The following is a 25,227-nucleotide window of genomic DNA, read 5'->3' on the forward strand; positions in this document are numbered from 1 at the left end:
TACACCTCTCCTCCCTAACCAGAGAATAAATAGCTTACATCAACCTAGTCAGAGAGATAGATAACAGAGACTCAGTGCAATTAGTGGCAGCCAAACCCAAGGACAAATGAAGTCAGGAAAAAATATAACAAAACATGCAAGAACCAAACAGATCCAAGATAGAGGTAAAGCTGACCAAGAAATGACACTGATCCCCCATGTGCTTGCTCCTTTTGGTACATCAACATATTAAAGGACACACTTGGGAAGCTGATGAACATTCTGCTGAAAGCCTCCCCTGAAACATTTTCTGGGGTTCCCACCCACAAAAGAGAGTTTAAAAAACCTCAACACAAAGGAACCAGCAGGCTCTCTCAGGAGCATGCCCATGTCTCTTCTTTCTCAGGTGTAAACTTTCCCTTGAAATCTAAGGCTCCCCTTGAAACTTGCAACCAGGGCAGAGTTGTAGACAAAGTTGTCACTTACACTCTTTTCTATGCTTTCTGCATTTTTTAAAAATAGTTAAGAGTAAAATATTTAAGAGTAAAATATTTTAAATATTAAGGTAAACACATATAGAAATAAAACCTATAACAATAAAAGGAGAAAGGGTAGTGTTATAGAAACAATAAAATAGCTCTCTCAGAAATCCAGTTGATCAAGTAAAATAGAAGATTGGTAGGGACAGAGAAGATTTGTGTAACAAGTGATCTAATAGCTATATAGGAAACTTTAAAAATCAGATGGTTTAGACCAGAAAAATAATGTCAGGTTATAATACAGATGATAGTTGAATTATAATTATAATGACCCCGAGACAGCTTAACTAACCTTAAAAAGCATTTCTTTTTATCTTTAAAGTGATTATTGTATTTTTCCCACTACCATTTATCCCCTCATACACTCTTCCACCTCCATTCACCCACCACTTGCAATCACCACACTGTTTTCTGTGTCCATCTTTTTTTTTCCTTTTTTGCTCTAGTTAAAAAGCATCTTAAGACTAAAACTTATCTTGTAACATTTCAGAATAGCAATAACTGTCCATTAATGATTAATTAAGTATTTAAGCATATATATGTATACTGCATAACATTATTTTTTACAAAAAGACTAGGGAATTCTAGCATTGGGATAAGACATTATATTATTCAAGGTATAGCATGTCTATTATTTCTGGTGTCTATGTGAGTCATGATCCATAGCAGTACTTTTTGACTAAAGAAAAATGGTACATATCATTAGGAACATACAATGCTTAGGCTAAAAGTAGTGAAGGCCAGAAGAATATACAATAGGTTCAGATAAGTTGGAAACTACCAGTTTGTAAATCATCTTAATCTATACAAAACCAAATTAAGGCCACCTTATCTGGCTTACATAAAAACTTAATACAAAGTGAAAAGACATGTACTCATAAGGTAAATTAAATCAAAACAAAGGAAATATGGTATATAAATGAATAACCCAATTAAACCTTATGAAATGTGTTTTCCAAAGTGTTGGGGTAAATTAATATATCTGTTATCTTTAAGCTCTTGGCAGGCCATATTTCTTTAATTGACTCATCCAGTGTTGTTGCTGAGCCAGACAGAATCTATCACTCATCTGTCATTTTATAATGCCTAACAGAAAGCATTCCACTTCTTAGGATATTGCATCACCTTTCCAAACTAAAATAAAAACAAATGAGAAGGAGGATTTTCTGGGAAACCTGGGAAAATCCTACACATTCAAGCTAAGTGGCATCCAAGAACAAGCATTTGGTCTCTTTACCTAAAAAGGAACAGGCTTTAATGAATTGCCACTAGCTCTGCTTAGGGTCCAGCCTCTGACTATTGTACCCCCAAAACAAAATTGTGTATATAGGAATCTCAACAAAGGAAAAGAATGAAAGCACAACATTTTATATATATTGTTATATGTGTAAACATACATGATTTCATGCTTTATCTTCCTGCTTCTGTTGGAATTTTTAAGTTCTATGTATATGTTATGTATAATTATATAGACAGACATATATATACAAATGTACATAATGGGTTTTCCTTTCTACCATGACAAGTTATGCATAAACAAGGCTGCAAAGAAGTTTATCTCTCATATTTTCCTATGCTTCCAAAAGATAATTAAAATGCGATATCAACAAAGTGAATTGATTGGAGAAGGAACCAGCCCTCTAACCCCCATGGAAGCAATAAACAGGTCATACCCATGAAGTCAACTACAGTGGAACCTCTCTGTGTTCTATTGAACAGAGGGGACTTTTAAAACATAGCAAAGTCAAAATGGTAAATTCTCCCAAATAGAACTCTTACAAGCTAGTTGGATAATAAGTGATAATTTCTTAATAAAATCTTCACTAAGGAATAAATTATTTTTCAACTCTTACCAATATACAGGGAGGAACCAAAATGAACCTGGAATTTATTTGTAAAAAATTGTGAATTTACACTAACCGGTTTTAACTCCAGAGACCTTCAAAGTATTCTCCATTTTTTGCAATACACCTATTGAGATGTTTTTCTGAGTGCTCAAAACAGTTTTTTATTTCATTAATTTCAAGGCCTTGTAGTACTTCTGACATTTTTTGTTTCACCACTTCCACATCTAGGGAAACAAAAACAAGTTTCTGGAGTGAGACCAGGTTAATAGGGAGGATGGGACACAAGAGTCATGCCATTTTTAGTCAAAAACTGAATACTCAGCAGGGTGTGGGCAGGTGCACTCACAAATCACCCATCATGAAATGAGCAAATGTGCTGAAAGAGTCTTTAAAAAATTCATGAAGCCAAACGCAGTCTCTCACAACATGCCAGCTGGTACACTGATACAGATTGGTTCCTAGAACACTCATGTAGTGGGAGAAACCTGTATGACAAGGGGCCCTCCATCTAGAGATAATTACATTTTCCAGTGGTTTTTTTTTTTTTTTTTTTGGTCTCTCCTCATATGTCCCGTAGAGTTCTGATTATTCTACTCACTGTGTTATTTAAAAAAAAAAACATACACACACACACAAAATAAAGCCTAACAGAAAAGGGGATTTCTTTGGTACCTGGCTATTATTCTTTAAAATATTGTATTATGCCTGTATATTTACAACTGCAGATTTTCACTAAATGAAGGTGTTGTTTTTTTTGGAGGTTCAGTTAAATGATGAAAAATAGAAGGAATTCCTGAGTTTCTTCAGCAAAGAGAATCTCTCAAGAAAAGGGCTCTACCACTTGCCATGGTTTTCCTGATGGCATCTTTGACGTCCTTGTTCCTCAGGCAGTAGATGATAGGGTTGAGCATGGGAGTGAAGACTGCATATATGACTGAGATCAATTTATTATAATCAAATGAAGCAATGGCCCGAGGTCGAACATATATGAAGATCACAGCTGAATAGAAAATGACCACCACTGTAAGGTGTGAGGCACAGGTGGAGAAGGCCTTCTGCTGCCCAGTGGCTGAGGGAATGTGCAGGATGGCAGATACAATGAAGGCATATGAAATGACAGTGGCTGTGAAAGGAAACAAAAGGATGACAATGGCTAGTGCAAAGTCTACCGTCTCAGCCAGAGCAAAGTCCATGCAGGCCAGTTTGAGGATGGGAGACACATCACAGAAAAAGTGGTTCATGATATTATTGCCACAGAAGGAAACTTGGGAGATGAAGTATACTTTTACCATGGAAATGGAGAAGCCACTAACCCAAGAACAGATGTTCAGCTGAACACAAAATCTGGTGGTCATCATGAGTGGATATTGAAGAGGCCAACATATAGCCACATAGCGGTCATAGGCCATGGCAGCCAATAGCACACATTCAGTACAGGCAAATGACATGAAGAAGTAGAGCTGGGTCATGCACCCCAGGAAGGAGATTGTATTGGGGCAAAGTAGGAACCCAGCCAACATCTTGGGGACTGTGACAGATATATACCAGGTCTCCAGAAAGGACATGGTGCCCAGAAAATAGTACATGGGCTTGTGCAGGGATCCAGTGACCCATACAGTGAGAATGATGACTAAATTCTCCAACAGCACAAACAAGTAGGTGATGAGAAAGAAGAAGAAGAGCAAATCCTGAAGCCAAGGTGGAGCAGGGAAACCCACCAGGATGAACTCACTAACGTGAGTGACATTTTTCTTCCACATGGTTAGGACACCAAAATGCAAAGTGTTTAATGATAGTAGCATCAAACTGAAGAATGAGATCAACATTAGCTACAAGGAGCCATTAGGCAACAGGAATTTTATCATTAAGTTAAACCTTAGTGCCATACTGTAGTCCTATAATATGACTTTGGAGTCACAAGAGGCCATAAGATCCTCTCTGGAAAATCAAGTGTCAGAACAGGAACTGAAAAACAAAATCCACCACAGACACAAAGTTAAGAATGACTATGTTGTATACCTGAAACCAATGTGCAGAGTGGGACAAAAGTGGTTTGCAGTTGTGAGTACACAAAACACAGATTTTATTCTTGCATTATTATTTTTAATTATTACATTAATTTCCATAGGAGTGCCTGTAAACCTCCTTTTCCCCACCCCTGTATTGTATGTCAACTGTAATTGATTTATAAAAGAATCTTAATGCAGGATCATGAGGTCGGGTTCAGGGTTCAGGCCTCTGGATCTGGGTCAGAAAGAGGTCTTCAGTAGTATTAGGAGGAAATACTTGCCTTACTGGCACATGCCCAGATTTTGGGGCCAGCTATATGGGCAGGAGGTCATGATGACTGGGGTAAGTGTCAAGGATGGTCCAGGAAGCAATGCAGGGAAGCAGGAAAGTTCAAGATCTGGAGAAAATAAAAGCAGAATATTAACTGGAAATGATCCTTCTGGCCAGGAGAATTGCCAGCTCTAGCCAACTTTTCAGCTATGTTCTCTTTTGAAAAATATGGCAAAGTTGGTTAATAATTCTCTGCCTATTTTCAGGACCATGGCTTAAAAAACTGAATAAAGAAATGTCTGTGCCCTTAGAATAATTAAGTATATTTCAACTTTTTCAATGGCTCCTGATAATAGTAATAATGATGATGATGATGGTGATGTTATATATGCATCTATAACAATTCTATAAATTACTAATAATTACATAAATAACTATTATATATTGCTCTCCTCTTCTATACATACTGTATATAAAAATTCACATTTGATCCCACAATAATTTGTGCATTCATCTGCATCTTCTTCAAAGATGTTTCACTGCAAGAAGTGTTACTTGATTAATGCCATCTAGTCCTTGACTTTGAAACTCTTCCTTATTATGGACATTGCTTAAAGACAAGTTGCATTTAAGGAACTGCCTTGGAAGTGGGGAGTCTGGACACTTGGCAACTCATAACGATGCTGGTCTTCCTAGGGCACAATATGATCTGAGGAGAGAATTGAAATTTTGAAACAAAATTTCTTCACAAATGAGGATAGAAGAAAGAGAAAAGTAGACATAAAAGTTAGCTTGTTGTTATAAATAAAATTAATCTACTTTTCAAAGAGTCCAATAGAGATGATCTGGAAAGGGAAATGCAGAATTAGGGAATAGGAAGGAATAAGATGTGGAATGTCCTCAATGTTTAGTTATTATTTCTGATTTACATGTACTTCATGGCCTAAACTCCCAGACCTACCATAAAGCAGTTGGTCATATAAGTTGGAATAATGGCCACAGTAAAATAGAACTCAAATTGACTTCTTTCTCCACTCAACAGAATTATCATTTTATTAATCTTCACACACCTCTCTAGCCCAGTCATCTGTGACCAACAAGGGTGAGGCAGTATAAAAGCATGTAGCCTAAACACAAACAATTACATAGCAATTTTATGAAGGAATGTTTACATGTGAACATACACTCATTCATGTCTGAGTTTTCAGTAATCATAGAAAACAAAAGAGTAACATAATAAGAGACTCAACATGGACAAAAGGACTCCCGATATTCAAAATGTCCTTAAACATTAAAAAAAAATTCAGGCCACAGGGACAAAAGATTAAAAGACCTAAGTACTAGTGCCTCATTTATCTCTTACTGACTTTACAATATGAAGCAAACCTCATCTTATCTAAGTTTCAATTCCCTTAAATTAAAAAAAAAAGTTAGAAAACTCCAACAAATTATGTGTTGGGGTCTGCCCTGCAGTTTCAGGAAGCTGTAACCCCCCATGGCTAAGGCTGAGTGAGAGACCTCTGAGCCAGGAGACACTAAAGAGACAAGCTTATCTCCCGGGCTTGAGCGCTGCTTGCTCTATGTCTGGTTCCCATTGCTTGGTCAGTTAGTCAATGACGGGTAACAATTCTCAGGAGAGAATGAATCTAAGACAGGCATGATCATGTGGAAAGGCCCCCCAGCGAAGAGACTCAGGAGGCTGTTGAAATGAGGGGATGATTGACCCCTTCCCCCTCGGCTTTGACAAAGCCTGAGTCCTTGTTCTGGCTGTGAAAAATCCAAATCTCCCAGCTGCCTTTGTCTCCTTTGCTCAACTCAGGCCTGCGGAAATAGCAGGGGCAGTGCAGTCCAGACCAGAGTCTGTGGACCTCCGGAGTAATTAGACCTGGGGCATAGAATATGCAAGATCCTGTGAGACCTGTTTGCTGAGATGCTCTTGAATTAGAATATGAAGGCACAGACAGAAAATGAAACTAGCTTTTAGGTCCTATAGATTTTAGGTGATAAAACCCCAAACTCAGCGTGAGCCCTTTCAGCTGTTTGAAAGCTACCTACTCATTTGATCTTCCCTGCCAGAATGTAATCAACAAACTGTATCTGTATTCTTAATAAAAGCCTGCTCAGGCAGGAAGTCACGGTGCTCCCCCCTTGAGAGAGTGGCCAGTCCATTCCTGTTTCTCTACAGAACTCAGTAGTCTGTGTGTATGTTTCTCCTGTCCCAAGCATCTGCAGCGTTCGCAGTCACTACAGGCTGGTAACTGCTTCAATTAGGAATGTAGATTTATAGCACCATTTGTTGTTAATAAAAAGATCTATTGAACACATTGTTGGGGGCCTAATGCCACCCTGGACATTGCAAATATAAAAATCAAAAATTCAGATGTCCACATTCACAGTAGTGAGGAGATAAAAGAAGTAAACAAGTCATTATAGTTCTATGAAGTAGAGCCATGAGAAAGATGCATGTTAGGAAGGTCCTAGAACTTCCTTCTGAGGTGGCTTTTAAAAGCCACACCTAGTGAGCTGAGCCCAGATTTTGTTGGAGGAAAAATCACAAAAGAGACAGGTGATATCACCATAAATTTTGGTCAAATGGGTCACAATGTCTGGTTATCCCACATTAAAACAGTTCACTCTCCACTTTTCCCAAAGATTCATGCTTCTGCTCTCCAATTCACCATCCTACTCCTTCCTCCAAATCTCAGCAATTTCACTCCTTTATTACAAAGGCAAAGCAGACTCAGATGTGTATTCATTCAGCTTCCCACAACCAAATCATTATGTGTCCCTGCTCACATATCTTCTCATTTCCTCCTTACTTCTTATCTAAGACCATTCCCTCTATCTGCTTTACATCTCATTTCTCCTGAAACTCAAATCCCCAAAACCTCATCTCTTTCTGTACATTGATTTCATTTTTCATAAATATTCACTGAGCACCTACTGTGGGACAGGCATTATTCTAGATGCTTGAATAGTTCACTGAACAAAACAGACAAAAACAGCTCAAAGGTCCTGATCTTAAGAAGTTACAACCCAGTGGAGGGATAGAAGCTGTAAATACAACCCTTGTCAAGACTTCGAATAAATAATAGAGATATAAATGTAGAAATTGATAAGCTCAATGGAGAAATAGAGTCAGTCAAGGAAAATCAGGAGGGCATGCAGTAGTGGCAAGTTCATATTTTAAATAGCTGATTGAGATAAACCTCATTGAGGAGAATCATGAAGAAGGCATTAGCCATCTGGATTTTGCATGGAAAAGCTTTCCACACAAAGGGAATAGGTAATGCAAAGACCCTAAGGTGAGGTACAGTGTGAGGAACAGCAAGGAGTCCAGTGTGGTTGGAGCAGGGTAAGTGGAAGGAAGAAATGAAGTGGGAGAAGGAAGGGGTGGGGGAGCTGATGATGAGCATATTACCATGTCCTTTAAAGCAGCTGTAATCATGATGGCTTTTACTCTAAGTGGATTGGAAGGTTTTGAGCTGTTGAGAAACCTGATCTTATTACCGTTTTAAGAATTCTTCTAGCAGATTGTTCTTATTCCAGCAGATTCTTCAGAGTCATTTTCTATAACTTTTAAAGATGGTCAATCAATTTATCTCTCTTCCTAAAGATGATTTTTCTTTACTGGCCACGTTTTTGTATCTGCTTTAGAACACTGTACAGTCAATTGATCCCTTTCTTTTCTTACCATTGACTGCTCACTTTCCACTGCTGCTACCCTCCTGGTAATATACAGACCTTTCTCATTTTTAAAATGTTAGTTTTAGTTTCCCACTCCCTCAGCCCTCCCCTCACAACAGCCCCCACGCCTTGACCCCTACCAGGAAAACACCACAACAAGTAGACATTGGAACTATCTAGTAAAGGAGGCAGAGAAGGGAACACAGAATTAGTATATAATGTAATAAGCATCACAATAGAATATTGAGTACTAGGAGCCCAGGGTAGAGAATAATTCTTTCTGCCCAAGGGGCCCAGATTGCTTTCACCAAGGCAGGGCCATTTAAACTGAAATGAAGCATCGCATTTTTGGAGGGGGGAGAAATATCACAAAGGGAAGATAGCAAAGGCACAGGCACAGAGTAAAGACATAAAAAGTTAATAATGGAATGACTGGCATTTTGATTAGGAAGAATTGATAGTGTGAATGGAGCAAGACAGGGTTGAAGGATGAAGTTATATAATCAGCCCTCTTCACACTTTTTCCTGTAACTCTTTACTAATTCTCTCGATCTCCAGCACAATGAGTCCTGCAACATCTGACAATATCTCTTGTCACACTGACCACCTGCAGGAAAGAAGATGAGTCTCACTTACAACTTATCTAATATTACCAGAGCTTCCTTGGTTTTTAAGGTTCATGTTATATTCTTGAATACTTGAGTAAGTTGTTAGTACTTCATTAGTTCAGGCATGACCTAGATCTGTGCACACACCCCACCATTGGTGGTACAGAATTGAGAGCCACATAGGAGCTAGTGTCCCACACTTTTCCCCTCTCAAACACTCACCCAGTTTTCCTACCTGGCTTTCATCATCTTTCACTCTTCACCTGTGCCTCTACCTATATAATCTGTCTAATAATAAACATATTTTTCATCATTTATTGGGAACCTGTATTATGGCACAATTTGTACAGGTTCTTTTCATACTTTATCTCATTTAATTCTCACAACAATCAAATAAAGCCGATATTATGAATCGCACATTACAGATAATGAGGTAAATAATTTTGTTCTATTTATATCAGTAAAAACTGGCAGAATGGTACTATAACCTAAGACTGTCACTCTCCAAAGTCTACATATACTGTCTACTATGCTATACTTCTCCTTCTTTAGGAGTTGCTTCCCACCTCTCTGTGCTTACTGCCACCATGAATTCACATCTTCTCTTTCCCTATTTCTTTACCATCTTGCCCACTATACTGATCCCTGGCTGTAATCTTCACAGTGAAATTAGTTCTCCTTTTACTTCCAGTCTTTTATGTCCAAACTTGCTTCTGAATTTCACCTTTACACCAAATTTGAGCCTTTGTGATTAGTCTAACCTTCCAAAACCTGATATGTCTAGTTGTTTTCCATAAGTAACTTGCTCCCCAAGTCTATACCAGAGTCAAGACATTCTAATATTTGTGATTTTTTTACCTCAACCCTCATATATGTCTAAAGTCAGAATCTACATGACCACCCCCACCATACATTGACCTCTGATCCAGCCACTGACCTGTATTCTACCCAGTTGCTGCCTACTTCCCTACTCTGAAGGTCTTCATTATGATGAAAGTGTTGATTCAGTCAAAGGAGGGGCTCAGTCAGAGAAGGGACAGAATTGATGTGTATTATTTGGAAGATATTACAGGAGGGAAATAGGTTTTCTGCAGAAGAAAGAGTTGGTTGCAAGAGAACAAGGAGAGTACTGCTAACAATGGGAGAGGTTTTCCGTAATTAGAGTGGATTGTAAAATGGAAAAGAAACTCAAAAGTCCAAGTCTCAGTGAAGATAAAGTAGGTATGGACTGCACAGGGCTGAGACCTGATAGAGAGTGACAAAAGGTCTACTGTCCATTCAACATAATAGGGATAGATACTAAATACTATTCTTCTCTCCAGACTGAGTGATCTTGCTAAAATATAAAGATAAACCTTGACTCACAGTGCAAGTCCTTTAGTGGCTATTGTGCTTCAAAACTCCTTACATACATTGCATAGCTGGTACCTCATGACCTGAACTCCACATTCCTTATACCCTAATAGTCTTCTCTTGCCAGATACTGAGCCAAGCACAAGTCACACCAAAGAACCTGAAGTTCTTCAATACAACATTCTCCCTCAAGACTCTATCTGTGCAGTTGAACATACTCTGTCTTCTGCCTGAAATTCTTTTCAACTCTTGCAACCTGGAAAATGCCTACTCATACTCATCTTCACTATTAACCCATCCCTAATGACCCCCACTATCAACCACTTCCTGCCCATCACACCAGCTATCTGGTTTTGCAATACTTTGAACCTCAGAGCCTCATTTCATGATAACATGTACTATTTATTTACCTGTCACCACTACTAGATTTGTGAATTTCTTAAAAAATACCAATTGTATTCTATTTTCTGCATGTCTATCTTATCTCTAGTATCTAACACAATTCCTAATGAATGATTGGCACATATCAAGCAAATTATTTGTGACATTTAATACCAAATGACTCACCATAGTGCTTTTTATTTATTTTTCTTTAGGGAGCTGGGTAAAGTAGGTCATCTTGTCTGAATCTTGGCGTAGAGGTCTTGTTTGAGTTGTCCAGTGGTCAGATCTGTGGGGAGGTATTCCAGAGAATATGGGCATGAGTCCTTGCTTCTAAACCTAAAAGGAGTTGCAGATAAATGGCATGAAACAAAAGTGCAAAGAAAAAAAAAGAGACATTAACATAGCCTACTCTAAATCTTGGAAAGTTTCTTCTTTGTCAATCTCAAGAATTGCATGATTTTGCTATTCTCATCACCTAGGAAAGACTCTGGGGTCCAGATGGCTTAGAAGGAAATGAAAAACTATTCTGCTATTGATTAAAAGAAAAATAAATATCACCTCAACTCATATCTATGGTTAGACTTCTAAACAGATTTCAAAGTTTACTTTTTGGCTTGTGTGGTACCCTGCTAGATGATAAGAGCCTAAAATGGGAAAAAAAATGTTCTGTTTTATATAGTTTTTTTCCCTCTGTATTAATTCAACGTTATCCTATCCCAGTCCTCCCTCTCCCTCTCCCTCTCGTTCTTGTCATTCCCTATTTCTCTGCCACTGAATGTGGGTTAGTATTGTATGTGGATTCCTCCCACAGTCCTCATCCAGGCACAACCTACAGCTGAAGAGATCCACAGGCAATGAGCCCACTGCTCAGTAGAGACAACTACTATTTTTTAAAAGACATATATCCTTGGGGATCTGATTCACAAATGCTCTAGGATTTTAAAGAGCAACAATGACAAAGAAGTTAGAGAAATTTCCCTAGTGATCCCCAATGCTCAACAGAGATAATACTAAATCATTATTATATAGGGAAACAGAACAGAAACAGTTTTACAGCAAATCACCTTGGTTACTGATCCTAATACTAGTCTCAAGTCTTGATTTTCCTTCTTCTTTCTGATTGTCTGGGAAGCAATTACCACTCATCACCTATTACTTTAAACCATTACTGTTATGAGAAGGGATTTCTGGTGAAAAGATTAAAGTACAAAAAACACAAGTTGACAGTGTCAATGGTGCAAACAAAGCTCTAGGGAGGAGCACAAGTTTCTCTCCACTCCCTCCACTCAAGAGAACAGTACTCCTAAGCAGAAAAGATATACAGCTGCCCATAGAGCTAGGAAATCAAACTTTGGTCTATAAAGAAAGTTTAACAATAGTCAATCTGAGAGATTTTATCTTTAAAGGAAACTTGTCTTGGTTCTTTCCTGTGGGTCATTTTGCACTGCTCTTCTCTTTTGTGTCTAATGTGAATAGTTATTGAGAATAACTTGACGAAGTGGTTTAGAAAAAGGAATGCCGACTCTTAGCAATCCAAGAAGAAACCAAGTGAGGATTCAAAGCCCAGGTGGGCAGGAGACAAGGCACAGGACACATGGAGCCGATGGCTGATGGCATCTCTACACTAAGCATGAGATTGAAACCTTCTCTTTCCTCTAATTTAATCTTTCCAGGTCTCCTGTCAAGAGTTTTATTATCAGAGTGGTGAGACTTTGAAGGCCATGTTTAAGGGGAAAGTATAGAGAGATTGCTCAGACTTTACAAAGCCTAAGAGTTTGGCTAGTGGAACAAGAAATGACCTGTTTCTTAGATTAGGTCCAGGGCTACTCACCCATTAGGAGATTGAGGACATAGATCTAATGTGTGATGGGATGCGTCTTTGCCTATAACATCCCCTCTGCATATCTCTGTCTCTGAAAAGAGCTAGTGTAGTGACAGCAGCTGCAGGTTATTGTCCCATATTTGGAGATTTTCTTAGTTCCCTCTTAAATACCTTTCTGTTAGAGATAAGACAACAAAGATAAGTATATTTATACGTAGAATGCTTTAAAGAATTTATGTGAACTTCTTTTCCAGACTAAAATTTGTAAGCAGGAAAAGAGATATTTTTTAATTTCTCAACTTATTTTTATTAAAAGCAGAGTTATAAACAGCATATTAATTTTTCACTCAATTAGTTCTTTATTAAAAATAACATTTTTATTTTTAAAATTAAAATTCAGGTGAAGTGATTATAAAATTCAACAGAAAAATAGTTATTATTGTATTTACCTTGTTAGTTTCATCATCCATCTAATGTAGGGGTTTATGTGATATTTTCCACATACCCTAACAAAGAACTCTGTTTCTCAGTAGTCATAAAATTTACTGATTTGATTAATTTTATTATCATGGGCTGAAACACTGGAATTTTAGATTAATTCCAGATGCTTTGGGGACTAGTTAAACTATCCATTCAATTTCTCATGCCTGAAAACTTTGAATGACTCTAAACTTTAATTTTTTACCCAAAAACTCCAGTCAATCAAATAACTAAGGTCAGCTCTATTTTAAAAAATATGAAGATTGGCATCAGTAGAGCCATAAAGACATCTGTGAATACATAAGAGTAATTCTTTGTAGAAAACAGGGAATAACATTATCAGTTTTGTACCTGCTCTATGAGAAAGACTTTACATGTTATCTAATTTAATGCTTGTAACAATTCTATAAAGTGTTATAAACATTCACAGATTTTAAACAACAAGAAAAACAACATTCGGGTAAGTAATAATTTCCCCAAGATGATTGTGTCAGTCAGTGTTCTATTACAGATAATAGAATTCACCTTAGTTTAAGCAGAAAGAGATATGATTTTGGTAAAATCATAAAGATGGCTGAAGTAGGTACCTGTATTTAGACAGAACCCCAGGAACAACTTTTAAACCCCCAACCTCCCTTGTCTCAACCATAATAGAGACAGCAGCTATGGCTGCTGCTTCATATTCAGAAATGAAGAATCAGAGTCTGTTGGCTCCCAAACTTTGTCCATAATCCCCATCAATTAAATGAATGCACCAAAGTCTGCCTTCCTCTGTATGTGATTTATGTGTGAATGAAAGTCTCACATATGTGCATCAAACAAGAATCTAAACATAAATGAAAACATAAGAACTGTAGTGTTCACCTCTCCAGACTCAGCATGTTAAAAAAGTATTGAAATGGATATGAAGAACTCATCCATGATATTTGCCTCAGACTAAAATTTGGAAGAATTATAGAAAACCAAATATTTAAAATCAGAAATATGCCAAAAATGAAACAGTATGGGTACTGTGCCTCTCAGTTGAAAATATGGCATACATCAGACAGGGATTTATTCATTAAATATTTATTGGCCATTGAATACATAGTAAGTCAAAACAGTTTTTAGTAACTGTTATAAAGAGACACCTATGATATGAGAAACTTAAAATCTAGTATGAGAAATACTATGTGTATTTGAATAATTACCAATATAAGGCAAAGTCTGGAAGAGTGTTAAAACTAAGACATTGTCACAATGAACAGGAGGTAGACACAACTGGAGATCATTTCTCCCTGATAGGTGTGGGGTAAAGCAGCACCAGCTGGAAGCTGGAAAACAGAAAATGTCATGAAAGACTTGAAACTGCAGCTGACTTTTAAAGATCTTATGATCAATTCTGTTTATCTTGTATTTTGTTGAATAATTTAGAATAGTATATGTCAGACACTGTGCCAGATATGTTCACACATACTCATTTTCATTTGATCTTCATAATAACTTTCGAAGATAGATATTTCACAGATGTGGAAACTGAAGCTCAAAAAATTGAAGTTCTAATAACCTCTGAAAAACACAAATTAACAGATGGTAATGCCATGTTCTTAAGTTAAATATTTGTCTCCCAAGATCATCTACTCTCCCATTATTTTCCCACTTACCCAGATGCCAGTGAAGCTGTTTTAAAAGTCTGATTATAGTATTTATTAGAAGATGGTAAACTACGTGAGTGAATTGGAACTACCTGGGAAAATAAATTGGGGAAATTCTTCTATAGATCTTAAGATATAGTCTGCTTTACATTGATAAGAGAAGTGCAACCTGAAAGGGAAAAAGTAAAGGAATAGTTCTATGCAGTAAATTTACACTGGTTCTGTGAGGAGCTAGGTGCTTCTTAGTGTCATACAGAGTCTTATAATAAATTGCAGAAAAGCTAGGTGTGATGTAAATATTCAATACCTGAGTTTAAATTTGCTAAATGTGTTATCTCAGACATCTCATAATCTATTCAAATTGGCAGTGGTATGTGGATGGAAGATTAGTAGAAGTTATTTATTGACAAATGCTTGAAAATTAAATGTGGAACAAATAGTCTTACATTTTAATTCAAGTTCTGTCATACATCATACTTAAGTAGAAAATGAGGTTTACTTAGGTTATGTTCCTTATTTTAAAATCTAAACCCATGTAAGTTTTTAAAGTGGCATATTTATTCCAAGCACTTCCACTGAAGTTTATTTCAATTTGACTAATACTTATTAAATGTCATGTACAGTCAGAATCCTAGTAAGAAACAGAAAGCAATTTCTGTTGAAACTTTGGAGTAGAGTTAAATGTCACAACTATCCACCAAGGTTGGGTGAGGTGAAGACAACCGGCAAGGATGTCAAACCACAGAAGGACTAGCAGTGCAGACACCCATTGACAGTGGTAGCCTTGGAAGGGGAACCCCTGTTGCAGGAGTTGTAGCCATTGGCAGAGTCACAGAACCCAGGGAAGCAGGGAATCATTCCTTATCATCTCTTTCCTGGCATCCTTCAGTTTCCTGCTGATGCCTCTCATTGACCCAACCAAATTGGAAGCCAGAAGCCAACAGAGCCTGACTATTACTGTCCATAGGATCAACTGCTCTTACCCCCTGGGAGATGGGGTACAAGAGTGCAGAGAATAGGTAACTGGGGAGTGAGAAGTAGCAGTTAACTTGTAACAGGTACCTACAGTGTCAGGGACTATGGCCAATGTTATAGATTCAAGAGGAATAAGGTTAGTTTCTTATCTAAAAGAACTCACAGTCTAGGAGGAATTCAAACACATACTAATGTCAATTATTCAGAAAAAAATGGCTGTAGTCAAGGCTCAATACACAAAGTGAACTCACCTTGTTCTTGCTTCACTCTATCAGTGACTCCCATTCATGTGATAGAAACACTACAAACTGAAGATCTAGTACTTGCAGAAACTGAAAATGCTTCTGTGGAACTTATTATGTATCCATAAACCTATATAATAAGAGAAAATTCACAGATTGGTTAGATTTGGATTGGTAAACACGAATATTCTTCCTCATGTGACCCCTTACTTCTTATGTCACTTTGTGCTAATCGTCTTTTAGGTCTGTGAGTGTACCATTATCTCTCTCTTGATTCTTGGCTTTTCTTATCTCTGTAACCCTGACATTCACTACTGTCCACAATGTAACATCTGTCGAATCTCCTCATGTTAGCCTAGATGCTCCTTCTGTTGGAACATTTTCTCTGCTTACCCTAGATCTACCTACCATTTGCTTCCATACTACTCTGTACTTTCATTATCACACTTATACCTTTAAAGGCAATTGTGCCTTTATTTTCCCTATTCATTGTAGCTATTTGAAAGAAGAATCTGTATCTATTTTTGTTTTTGAGTATTATATTCTCACAGGCTATTAGAGTGCTTGACAAGGAATAGGGGCACAAAATGTTAAATGAATGAACAGCTGAATGAATTAAGCAAGATAAGAATTAGAATCATGTAATTATTGAGTACATTAATATGACCAATGGCAGAATGGATGTTTCATATTGAGGATCAGTAAAAAGGCAAGTTGAAATGGTGTAGATGGGATTCTTGAATGCTAGAATAATTCCCAAAAAGTAACTTTAAAATTCTCTTCAAATTGAGAATTCTTAAATAGTAGAGTAACATCATAAGAGCAATGTATAAGAAAGATTAGCCTGGGAATGTTAAATAATGTTGAAAGTAGCTTAGGTAAAAATTGGGAGACAAAAAGTAGGAGACTCCCATTCAAAATGGGCAGGATATAGTCAAGGTGGCCGTTTTGATTATTTCTTTCACATTTTAGCCTCAGTTTAGTCAATTTTATAGAACTCTCCCTGGTACACTACATTTCCTTATCTGGGCAGCAGGTCCCCCAATGATATCTAACACTCACATTTGTCCTAGAAAATTTTGGATTTGGTTTTTACCTAGTTTGTATGTAGCACATGTTGATGTGTTGAGGATTTCAGATCAGACATATACTGATGTAATAATATTCAGTTAGTTTGCTGATAATAGTCACAATATATCATAGAAGGCTATAAGAGCCCAAAAGAGAGTATATCAAAGGACACATATTAACTGCAAAAGTTGCAGTAATATTGATTCTTTCATCTCTTGTAAAACTATTGAGAAATAGTTTCCCATCCCACCCCTTTAATGAGAAATGAGTTTGAGATTAAAGCAATACATACTGTCATGTTTCAACTTTTAATTTTTTTCTCCCTTCCTGTGCTGTAACTTTAAGCATCCAGACCTATAGAGCAAGCTAATATGCAGATTTGTGATAAGTGTCATGGGAATGTCATCCTTGCTGGGATACTGTTTCCTCCTCAAGGCAGCAGGTCTCAGCAGGAGGCACTGACCAACCCCCACAGTTTTTTATATAGCATTTTTGATTCCTGGTTCCTAAGATGATAGAAGAAGGGATTTAGCATGTGAGTGAGAACTGCATATACAGCTGAACTTAGGTTGTTGGAACTAAATGATGCAATTGCTCTGGATTGAACATACATGACAACCATGGCTGTGTAATAAAGTATGACTACAGTGAGATGGGATGCACAGGTGAAGAAGGCTTTCTCCCATCCCTGGGTGGAGGGTACCTGCAGAACGGTGGAGACAATATAGACAGGAGAAGATGGTGATGGTGAGAGGGTAGACAAGACTGACAACAGCCAAAAGCAAAGCCCACTAGTTCAGCTGTGGACATGTGTTTGCAGGCCACTTTAAGGATTTATGAGATGTCCCAATATGAGTGGTTCATGATACTGGAGCCACAGAAGGTGACATGTGAAATGAAATAGACTTTGATCGCAGTGATCATGAAACCAGTCATATAGGAGAAAGCCACCAGCTGCACACATTAACCTGTGGCTGTGATGACTGGGTATCAAAGAGGACATGTCAGTGCATTTCATTTATAGCAACAAAAACACAGAAATATGATAAACTTGTGCAAATAAAGAGTTGCTTAAATAATTTGCACCTTATATATTATATGACTATTTATATAAATCTTTCTGAATCATGATATTTTCAATATTTTTAGTGTTCATGATACAAACTCACAAGTTTCCTTCCAGCAAGGCTAAGCCAATTTGTACCTTCCCATATTCTAGTGACACATGAGGGTTTAGTTTCTGCACCTGCCGATCCTATCTGTAGGTGTGACACACATGCCTTGCCTACGTGGCTCCAAATTGTATTCATTATTTGTGTTTCTTCATAGCCACATGTGCTAGAACACTGTCCTGGGTCATGGTAATAAATGATGGATAAGAAAATGTGATCCTTGCCTCCATGGAGTTTGCCATCTAATTAGAGACACGAAATTAAATCAACATCCACACTCAGCCACTAGTTCAGTGTGTACACTGACTGCAGTAAATCAGGAAATGAAGCTAAAACCCCTGCAGCCCAGGACGCGATATGTTGCCAACACAAACATTAGTTTCCCATCTCCTTGCCTTGTAATTCACACCAGAATGATTACTTCCTGGTCTGTGTTACCTCATGGGCTGTAGCTGGTGGCCTGTGGCTAGAAGAGATCTCATCCAGAGTCTCCTGATGCTTTTCCATGATGAAGCCTGAGCTTCTCTGAATGGCTTCCTCCTTCTGCTTCTTTTTTCTACACCTGCTTTAGAACTAACATCAAGAGCAAGCCCAGGAAAGGCCATGCAGAGAGATGCCAGTTCTGCATTTGTTTGTTTGTTTAAATATTAAAGTTTAGTCATGTCTTCTGCTCAGTCAACCTTTTCTACCCGACCAGGATGCATGACGCATAAACACTTTCTGTGTAAATCCAATAGAAATCCAGCTGCTAGCTACTAGCTTTCAATCCCTCTTCCTCCTCTTGGACTAGTTCCTCGGTGTTGCCTTTGATATTCTACTCCCTAATTTAGGCCCTAACAGCTCCTCTGGACTTCATAGAAGACATGGATCCTAAGCTTAGGAACATTTCTAAGACTTAAACACCTCCCTTCTACCCATCTCTGTTAGCTTTCCCAGGCTTAGTATCCTGGCCCTGATAAAAGTGTAGAGTATGGCGTAGAGCTCTCTTGACCTCTTGGTTGCGTAAGCAGTAAATTATAGGGTTGAGCAATGGTACAATGACAGCATAGAGTACTGAGACAAGCTTGTTAGTGTCAAAAGCTGAAAGTGCTTTTGGCCGGGCGTAGATGAAAATACTGGCTGCGTAGAAGATGACCACCACAGTCAGATGAGAGGCACAGGTGGAAAAGGCTTTATGGCGCCCAGCAGCTGAGGGAATGCGCATCACAGCACCAGTGATGGCAATGTAGGAGGCCCCAGTGACAGAGAGTGGTCCCAGCAGGATGAAGATGGCCAGAACAAAGTCTGTAAGTTCTGCTGTGGACATGTCAGTACATGAAAGGTTGAGCAATGGGGAGACATCACAGAAGAAGTGGTTGATGATGTTGGGGCCACAGTAAGAGAGGCGAGAAATGAGAAAAACTTTAACCATGGAAATGCCAAAACCTCCAGCCCAGGAGCCAGCTGCCAGCTGTACACACAGTTGGCCACTGACAATGACAGGGTAGTGGAGGGGGTGGCAGATGGCCACATAGCGGTCATAGGCCATAACAGCAAGAAGGACACACTCAGTGCAGCCCAGACCCAGGAAAAAGTAGAGCTGTGTCATGCAGCCTTCAAAGGAGATTCGTTGTCCATGGCTCTGTTTGGACCCAACAAAGCCAGCTAGCATTTTGGGAATAGTGACAGTAACATACCAGATCTCCAGGAAGGACATATTAGCCAGAAAGAAGTACATGGGTTTGTGAAGGGCAGGGTGGCTCCTAATTGCCATAATGATGAGTGTGTTCTCAGTTAGCACCAACACATAGGCCAACAGAGAAAGGGCAAATAACAGTGCCCGCAGTGGCTCAGGAGCTGGAAAGCCTAACAACACAAACTCAGTGACTCTCTCACTCTGGTTCCTCTGTTCCATGGGGTTGTTCTTGCACACTGTTCTTCAGGAGGGAGAATAGGGTGTCTTCAGGAGGCATCAGTGTTTTTATTGTTAAAATGCAATGTATGTGTCACACATAATTTATCACTGAGCTGAGGAATCTGTTCTGGCCTTTGGAGAAGCATATATTGATAAGCATCAGGTAAAGATGATGCTAGTTGGTCATCTGTTGGTCATCTGGAGAACACAGATAAAAAATAAAAATAGTAAGAGAATCTGGGATGCCCTAATATGAAAGTTTGTCTGCAAACTAGATTACAGCCCTGTTTTGAGGAAATAAGGTACATATTGGAGAAAAAAATAACACATAACACAGTTAGGTATTTGCTCTGTAGTATTAGTACAGTCATCACTCTAAAAATTTTGCAGATATTCATTTAATCTCTAAAGAACCTTCCGTTGTACCCCACTTAACACCTGAGGAAATGAAGACATAATTAAGTGACTTACTTCAGGTCACACAGATAGTAAGAGGTAAAACCAGGAACTCAGGACCTCAGAGTTTCCAAAACATTCAGGCAAATGAAGGAGGAACTGTAAGATACATCCTGGATTTACATCCAAGAAAGAAAATCTTTGAGGTTCAGCTAGGGAAGTGGATCATCTCCTGCAAGGGAACAAGGTAAAACCCCCAGAGGTCAGCGCCTGTAGGGTGCAGTCTTAAATAACCTGGTACTTAAAAGTAGTATCTGGGACCCACCTGAAAGTCATATTAAGAAGTGGATTCTGGATGGAAGAAGAACTGAGATTCCCAATGATTCTCAAATTTTATACCCTGTAGCTCAGTTAAACTGGGGCACATTAAAATTGTCAAGAATTTATTGGAACAAACATCAGTTCAAATCAAGCAGTGCCAAACTGGAGGTCATTACGTGCCCTCCCCTGACAGAAGCTAGGGGCAAGTCTTTTATAGAAAAGATGTAATGGAAGTAAAACAAGGACATTATTTGACTGGTCATAGCTTAAGTGATAGCCTTGAATGGGAAAACCTAGTTGGCTGTTTGTGATTGATTCTTATTTGTTTTCTCAGATATGAGTGCCTTTACAATTGCCCCTGGGTTAAGTTTTATTTTGCTTACCTATGCAGGATACCAAGGCATTAAAGTCACCTAGTCTAATGGCATCCTTGGCTAATTATTTTGACAGTATTGAGGCCAATACAAAAACATGCATGTAGTACAGTGCTCTCTTTGTTTACCTTGGTATCAAAAATAAAATTTGCCCTTTTCAAATAGCAAGCCTCTGGATCTAATGCTGATATTTCCACATGTCAGTTTATATGAAGAAAAGGTTATTGTATCCCTATTGCCTCTGTATGGTAGTAGCTTTGGAAAGGAGTACAGAGATTATAAAGGAGAATGGGGGGCAGAAAAACTGAACATCTGGGTGCAATCTCCCATCAGGAGATTCTTCACTTTTTTAGTCTCAGGCCTGTTTGCAGGCCTAACCTCTATGAGGTTAGCAGGGGCCAGATGTGCTCAGACATCAGACTTCAACCTGAAAATTATTTTTCCAGCTTTATTGATATATAATTGGCATATAACATTGTATAAATTTAAGTTGTACAATGTAATGATTTGATACAAGTGTATATTGTGAAATGTGTACCCCAGAAGTTATTCATCCTATAACTAATGCATATGTTATATATACAGATATATATGTATCTATATCATAGTATTATTTACTCATATAAAGGAAGAAAATTCTGTCATTTGTAATGACATAGATGAACCTTAAGGGCATTCTACTAAGTGAAATAAGGACAAAGAAAGACAAATACTGTATATCTCATATATATATGGAAAATAAGACATCAAACCTGCTAATACTTTATATCTGAATTTTCCTCTTCTTTATGCTCTGTGATTAACACTTGAGTATTACTCAGTACTTGAGCACTTGGCATATCCCTTAATACTAGAGTACTTCAATGCAACTACAAAATACCCTATCCCTAGCTTATATTTACCATCACTCCATCCTTTCCATCCACACCCACAATTTATTTCAAAATTTATGGTGGATCAACTATATTCCAGACCATAGGCTAAGAGTTACAGTACATAAAATGTAAATAAGACATATGCTCAGTCTTCAGGAAGCTCATAAGCTAGTGATAAGGAAACACCTTCACCACTTCATCCCTGAAAGGTTAACCTGGCATACCTATCCCTACATTATATACTAGCTTCAAAAATGAGAATTTTCAAAGTGCAGTCATCATTCATAACCTTAGCCTTAGTTCCTTCTCCTCAATACCTGCCTTATATTCCATTCATCATGCACTGGACCCTCTTAGCCCCAAACCTTTCTGCCTATCCTTTGATCTATCCTATCTTCACATTTGATGCTCTGCATACTTGAACAAAAGATTAGCCTCTCACACGTTGATTGTTGATTGCTAACTGGTCTCACTGCCTATAGTCTCTCCTTTAAAAATCAAATCTGATTATTTTAATCCCCTACTTAATACCCTTTCATTGTAACCCATCATTTACACAATAATGTTCAAGTTATTTAACAACATGTATAAGTACTTTATGACCTGTCACTGATATCACCAAAACCTTAACTGTTGCCACAGCCTTCAGTGTATTTTATATCCTGTAGCTCTTGCCAGGCAGCATGTGTGTTACCTCTGTAGCTTTACTCATGCTGCATGGCTAACTCCTAGTGGGCCTTCAAGTCTTGGCTCATGTGACATCTCCTCCTGGAGACACTAGCATCCTTTTTCTCCTTTCCTCTTCACTATTGTTGAGTTCCTCTCATTACTGTTCCCATTCTATATTTTAACAAATATAATTACCAGTATTTTTGTCTCTCCCTTTGACAATAGTTCCTATTATAGTGTCTGCTTTAGTAACTGATTACTAAAGTTATTATAATGGTTGTATGGATGCATGGATAGATGGAAAATGGAGAAAAGCATGTAATGGGCAGAATAGATGAACAGATTATAGGAATGGAATATAAAGAAGGCAGAATGTAAAAAGTTGTGTGGAAATGATCAGGAGTAGAGAATTTAAATGCATTACCAAAATGCTTGTCAGAGTTGGAATAATGTGTAAGGAAAACAGGCATCAAGTGTAGAAGAGTAAATAGATCCACAAGGACCAGATACAACATGAGGAAATTAGATTACATATACAGTGATTGGATCTTCTGTGGATAAGATAAATGATATTTGGTAGACTAAATTTGCTATATAGACAGTAGATCCAATGAGAGAAGATTAGGTAAAGATAACTATAATACAGAAAGGACAGACTAAGAGTAGGAGATAATAAAAGGTGTAGGGAGGACATACAGAGTATGAATAAATAAAGAGACCAGCTATAAGTCAAAAGGTGAAGAAAGCAATATTGATCTGCATATCAATAAAATAGATCAGTTATGAAAAGTGTTCAGGCCTGGCCGATGTGGTTCAATTAGTTGGAGCATCATCCCATAACCAAAAGGTTGCAGGTTCCATCTCCAGTCAGGGCACGTACCTGGGCTATGGGTTTGATCCCCAATCCCTGCACATACAATACTGCCTTGGGCAACCAGTCGATGTTTCTCTTTTGTATCGATGTTTCTCTCTCTTCCTTCCTCTCTCTCTAAAAAAGCAATGACAAAATGCCCTCAGGTTAGTATAAAAAGAAAAAAGAAAAATGTTGATAGGGGTTTGGGTTTTATCAGGTGTAGAGAGTAATAATAATATGAATGTATTCGACAGAAAGTAAACATGAGAGAGCTGATCACTTTATAAGGCATATACCCAATAACAAAATCCACTCACTTTATTCTGACGTCTTTGACTCAGGATCCTTCTAAGTGACCAGGTTGGTTAGAAAAAAGACTTAGGGAATGTATATAAAAGAAAGTTGAAGCATCACGACAAAGAAAGGTGCTGCAGAGACTCTGCCTCCTGTTCTTGTCATGATCAGAGAATGCTGCCAAGCAGGAGGTTCTTTTATCTTGCCTCTCCCTCCTATAGTCCCTATTTTTCTCTCCTTCTTTCTGATGCTTTGGGATGGCTCCGAAGCTGGAGCCCTAGAGACCAAAAGAGATACAACAGAAAAAAAAAAAAAAGACTAGGGCAGAGTCTTTGGGAAAGGGTATGTTTGGCAAACTTAGGGAATAGAAGTTTACTAGGTAAGTTACCTGAAAGAGAGGGTGCCACAAAAACCTCATTACCTCCCTTGCCTTCTCCTTCCTTGTTAGTCCACATTTCTTTCCCTTGTGCCACATTCCTGCTCAAAAGAAAACTTTTGGCTTTGGATCAGGCTAATCTGTGTTTGTATCCTAGCTCTGTCATTTAATCTTAGGCAATTTATTTAACCTCTCTGAACCTTAAATTCATAGTCTATCAAATAGGATTAATATACCTAACAGAGTTGTTGAGAGGAATATATAAGATATATGAAGTGCTTGGAACATGACGACAGTTCAGCAATACTAGACTGTTCCTTCCTTTATCTTCTGAATCCATGTGGGAAACATCCCTCACTTCCATGATGTCACAGAAGGAGCACTGAATTTAGAGTTAGGTTTTCTGGGTTTTAGCTTCATGTTTGTAATTTATATTTTGTTTAATCTAGGGTTCTGTTACATATCAGTTTATTTTCCATAAAATAGCATATATTACAGGTGCTTGAGGATTAAATAAAACACAGTTTGTGAAAGGTTTGGCACAGTACTCAGTCCATAGCAAGCAGCTGAAGTAGAGGTTAATATTGTGGGCTTCACAGTCACACTGTTCATGTTCAACTACGTTACCTTGAGAAAAGTACTTAAAATCTGTGTGCCTCCCTCTTCTTATCTGTAAAATGGAAATAATTCTAATACAGACCTCACAGTGTTGCAAAGAGTAAATGAATATCTGGATGAGAGTTTCTTAGATCAGCATCTGCAACAGAGTATTTCTCAATAAATGTTCACTGGTACTTAAGAAATTTTTGTTGAATCTGAATCTGTTGAGACTGGAGAGGCATTATTTGTGGGAATATTTGAAGATGTAAGAGAAGGGTCTTTGATATTCTGAAATTTACAAGGGATTCTCATAAGTAATTAGGAGAAAATAGTTCTCATTTTAAATAATCAGAACAAAGTAAGTGTGATCGGGCAGTTACCATTGTCTGGATTGTTGTGCTTGTAAGCCTCACCGATCGCATGGTAGGAACTTACTGCTTCAGGCATGGAAAATATACTCAGAAAGTCATGGGGAAGTAACCACTCCAGAGAAAATGATGCA

General features: G+C 38.0%; 2 protein-coding genes across 3 annotated transcripts; both read right to left on the reverse strand.

Moving 5' to 3' along the window:
- Positions 1-3,004: 3,004 nt before the first annotated feature.
- LOC114498948 (olfactory receptor 6-like) lies at positions 3,005-11,009 on the reverse strand. Of its 2 annotated transcripts, none has more exons than XM_028514937.2 (2): positions 10,861-11,009; positions 3,005-4,772 (listed from the first exon to the last, which is right to left on the reverse strand). In XM_028514937.2, exon 2 carries the CDS (start codon positions 4,189-4,191, stop codon positions 3,169-3,171), a length of 1,023 nt encoding a protein of 340 aa, XP_028370738.2. In that variant the 5' UTR covers positions 4,192-4,772; positions 10,861-11,009; the 3' UTR covers positions 3,005-3,168. The 2 variants fall into 2 exon arrangements, 1 of the variants encoding a protein (XP_028370738.2); XR_004903902.1 differs by lacking the exon at positions 3,005-4,772 and adding an exon at positions 5,119-5,354.
- A 7,034-nt stretch (positions 11,010-18,043) lies between these two features.
- On the reverse strand, positions 18,044-20,146 carry LOC114500714 (olfactory receptor 226). Its single transcript, XM_028517481.2, has one exon. It carries the CDS (start codon positions 19,965-19,967, stop codon positions 18,984-18,986), a length of 984 nt encoding a protein of 327 aa, XP_028373282.1. The 5' UTR covers positions 19,968-20,146; the 3' UTR covers positions 18,044-18,983.
- Between the last annotated feature and the right edge of the window lie 5,081 nt (positions 20,147-25,227).

The sequence above is a fragment of the Phyllostomus discolor genome, chromosome 6 (assembly GCF_004126475.2).
Source record: "Phyllostomus discolor isolate MPI-MPIP mPhyDis1 chromosome 6, mPhyDis1.pri.v3, whole genome shotgun sequence".
In the NCBI taxonomy this organism is placed as follows: Eukaryota; Metazoa; Chordata; class Mammalia; order Chiroptera; family Phyllostomidae; genus Phyllostomus; species Phyllostomus discolor.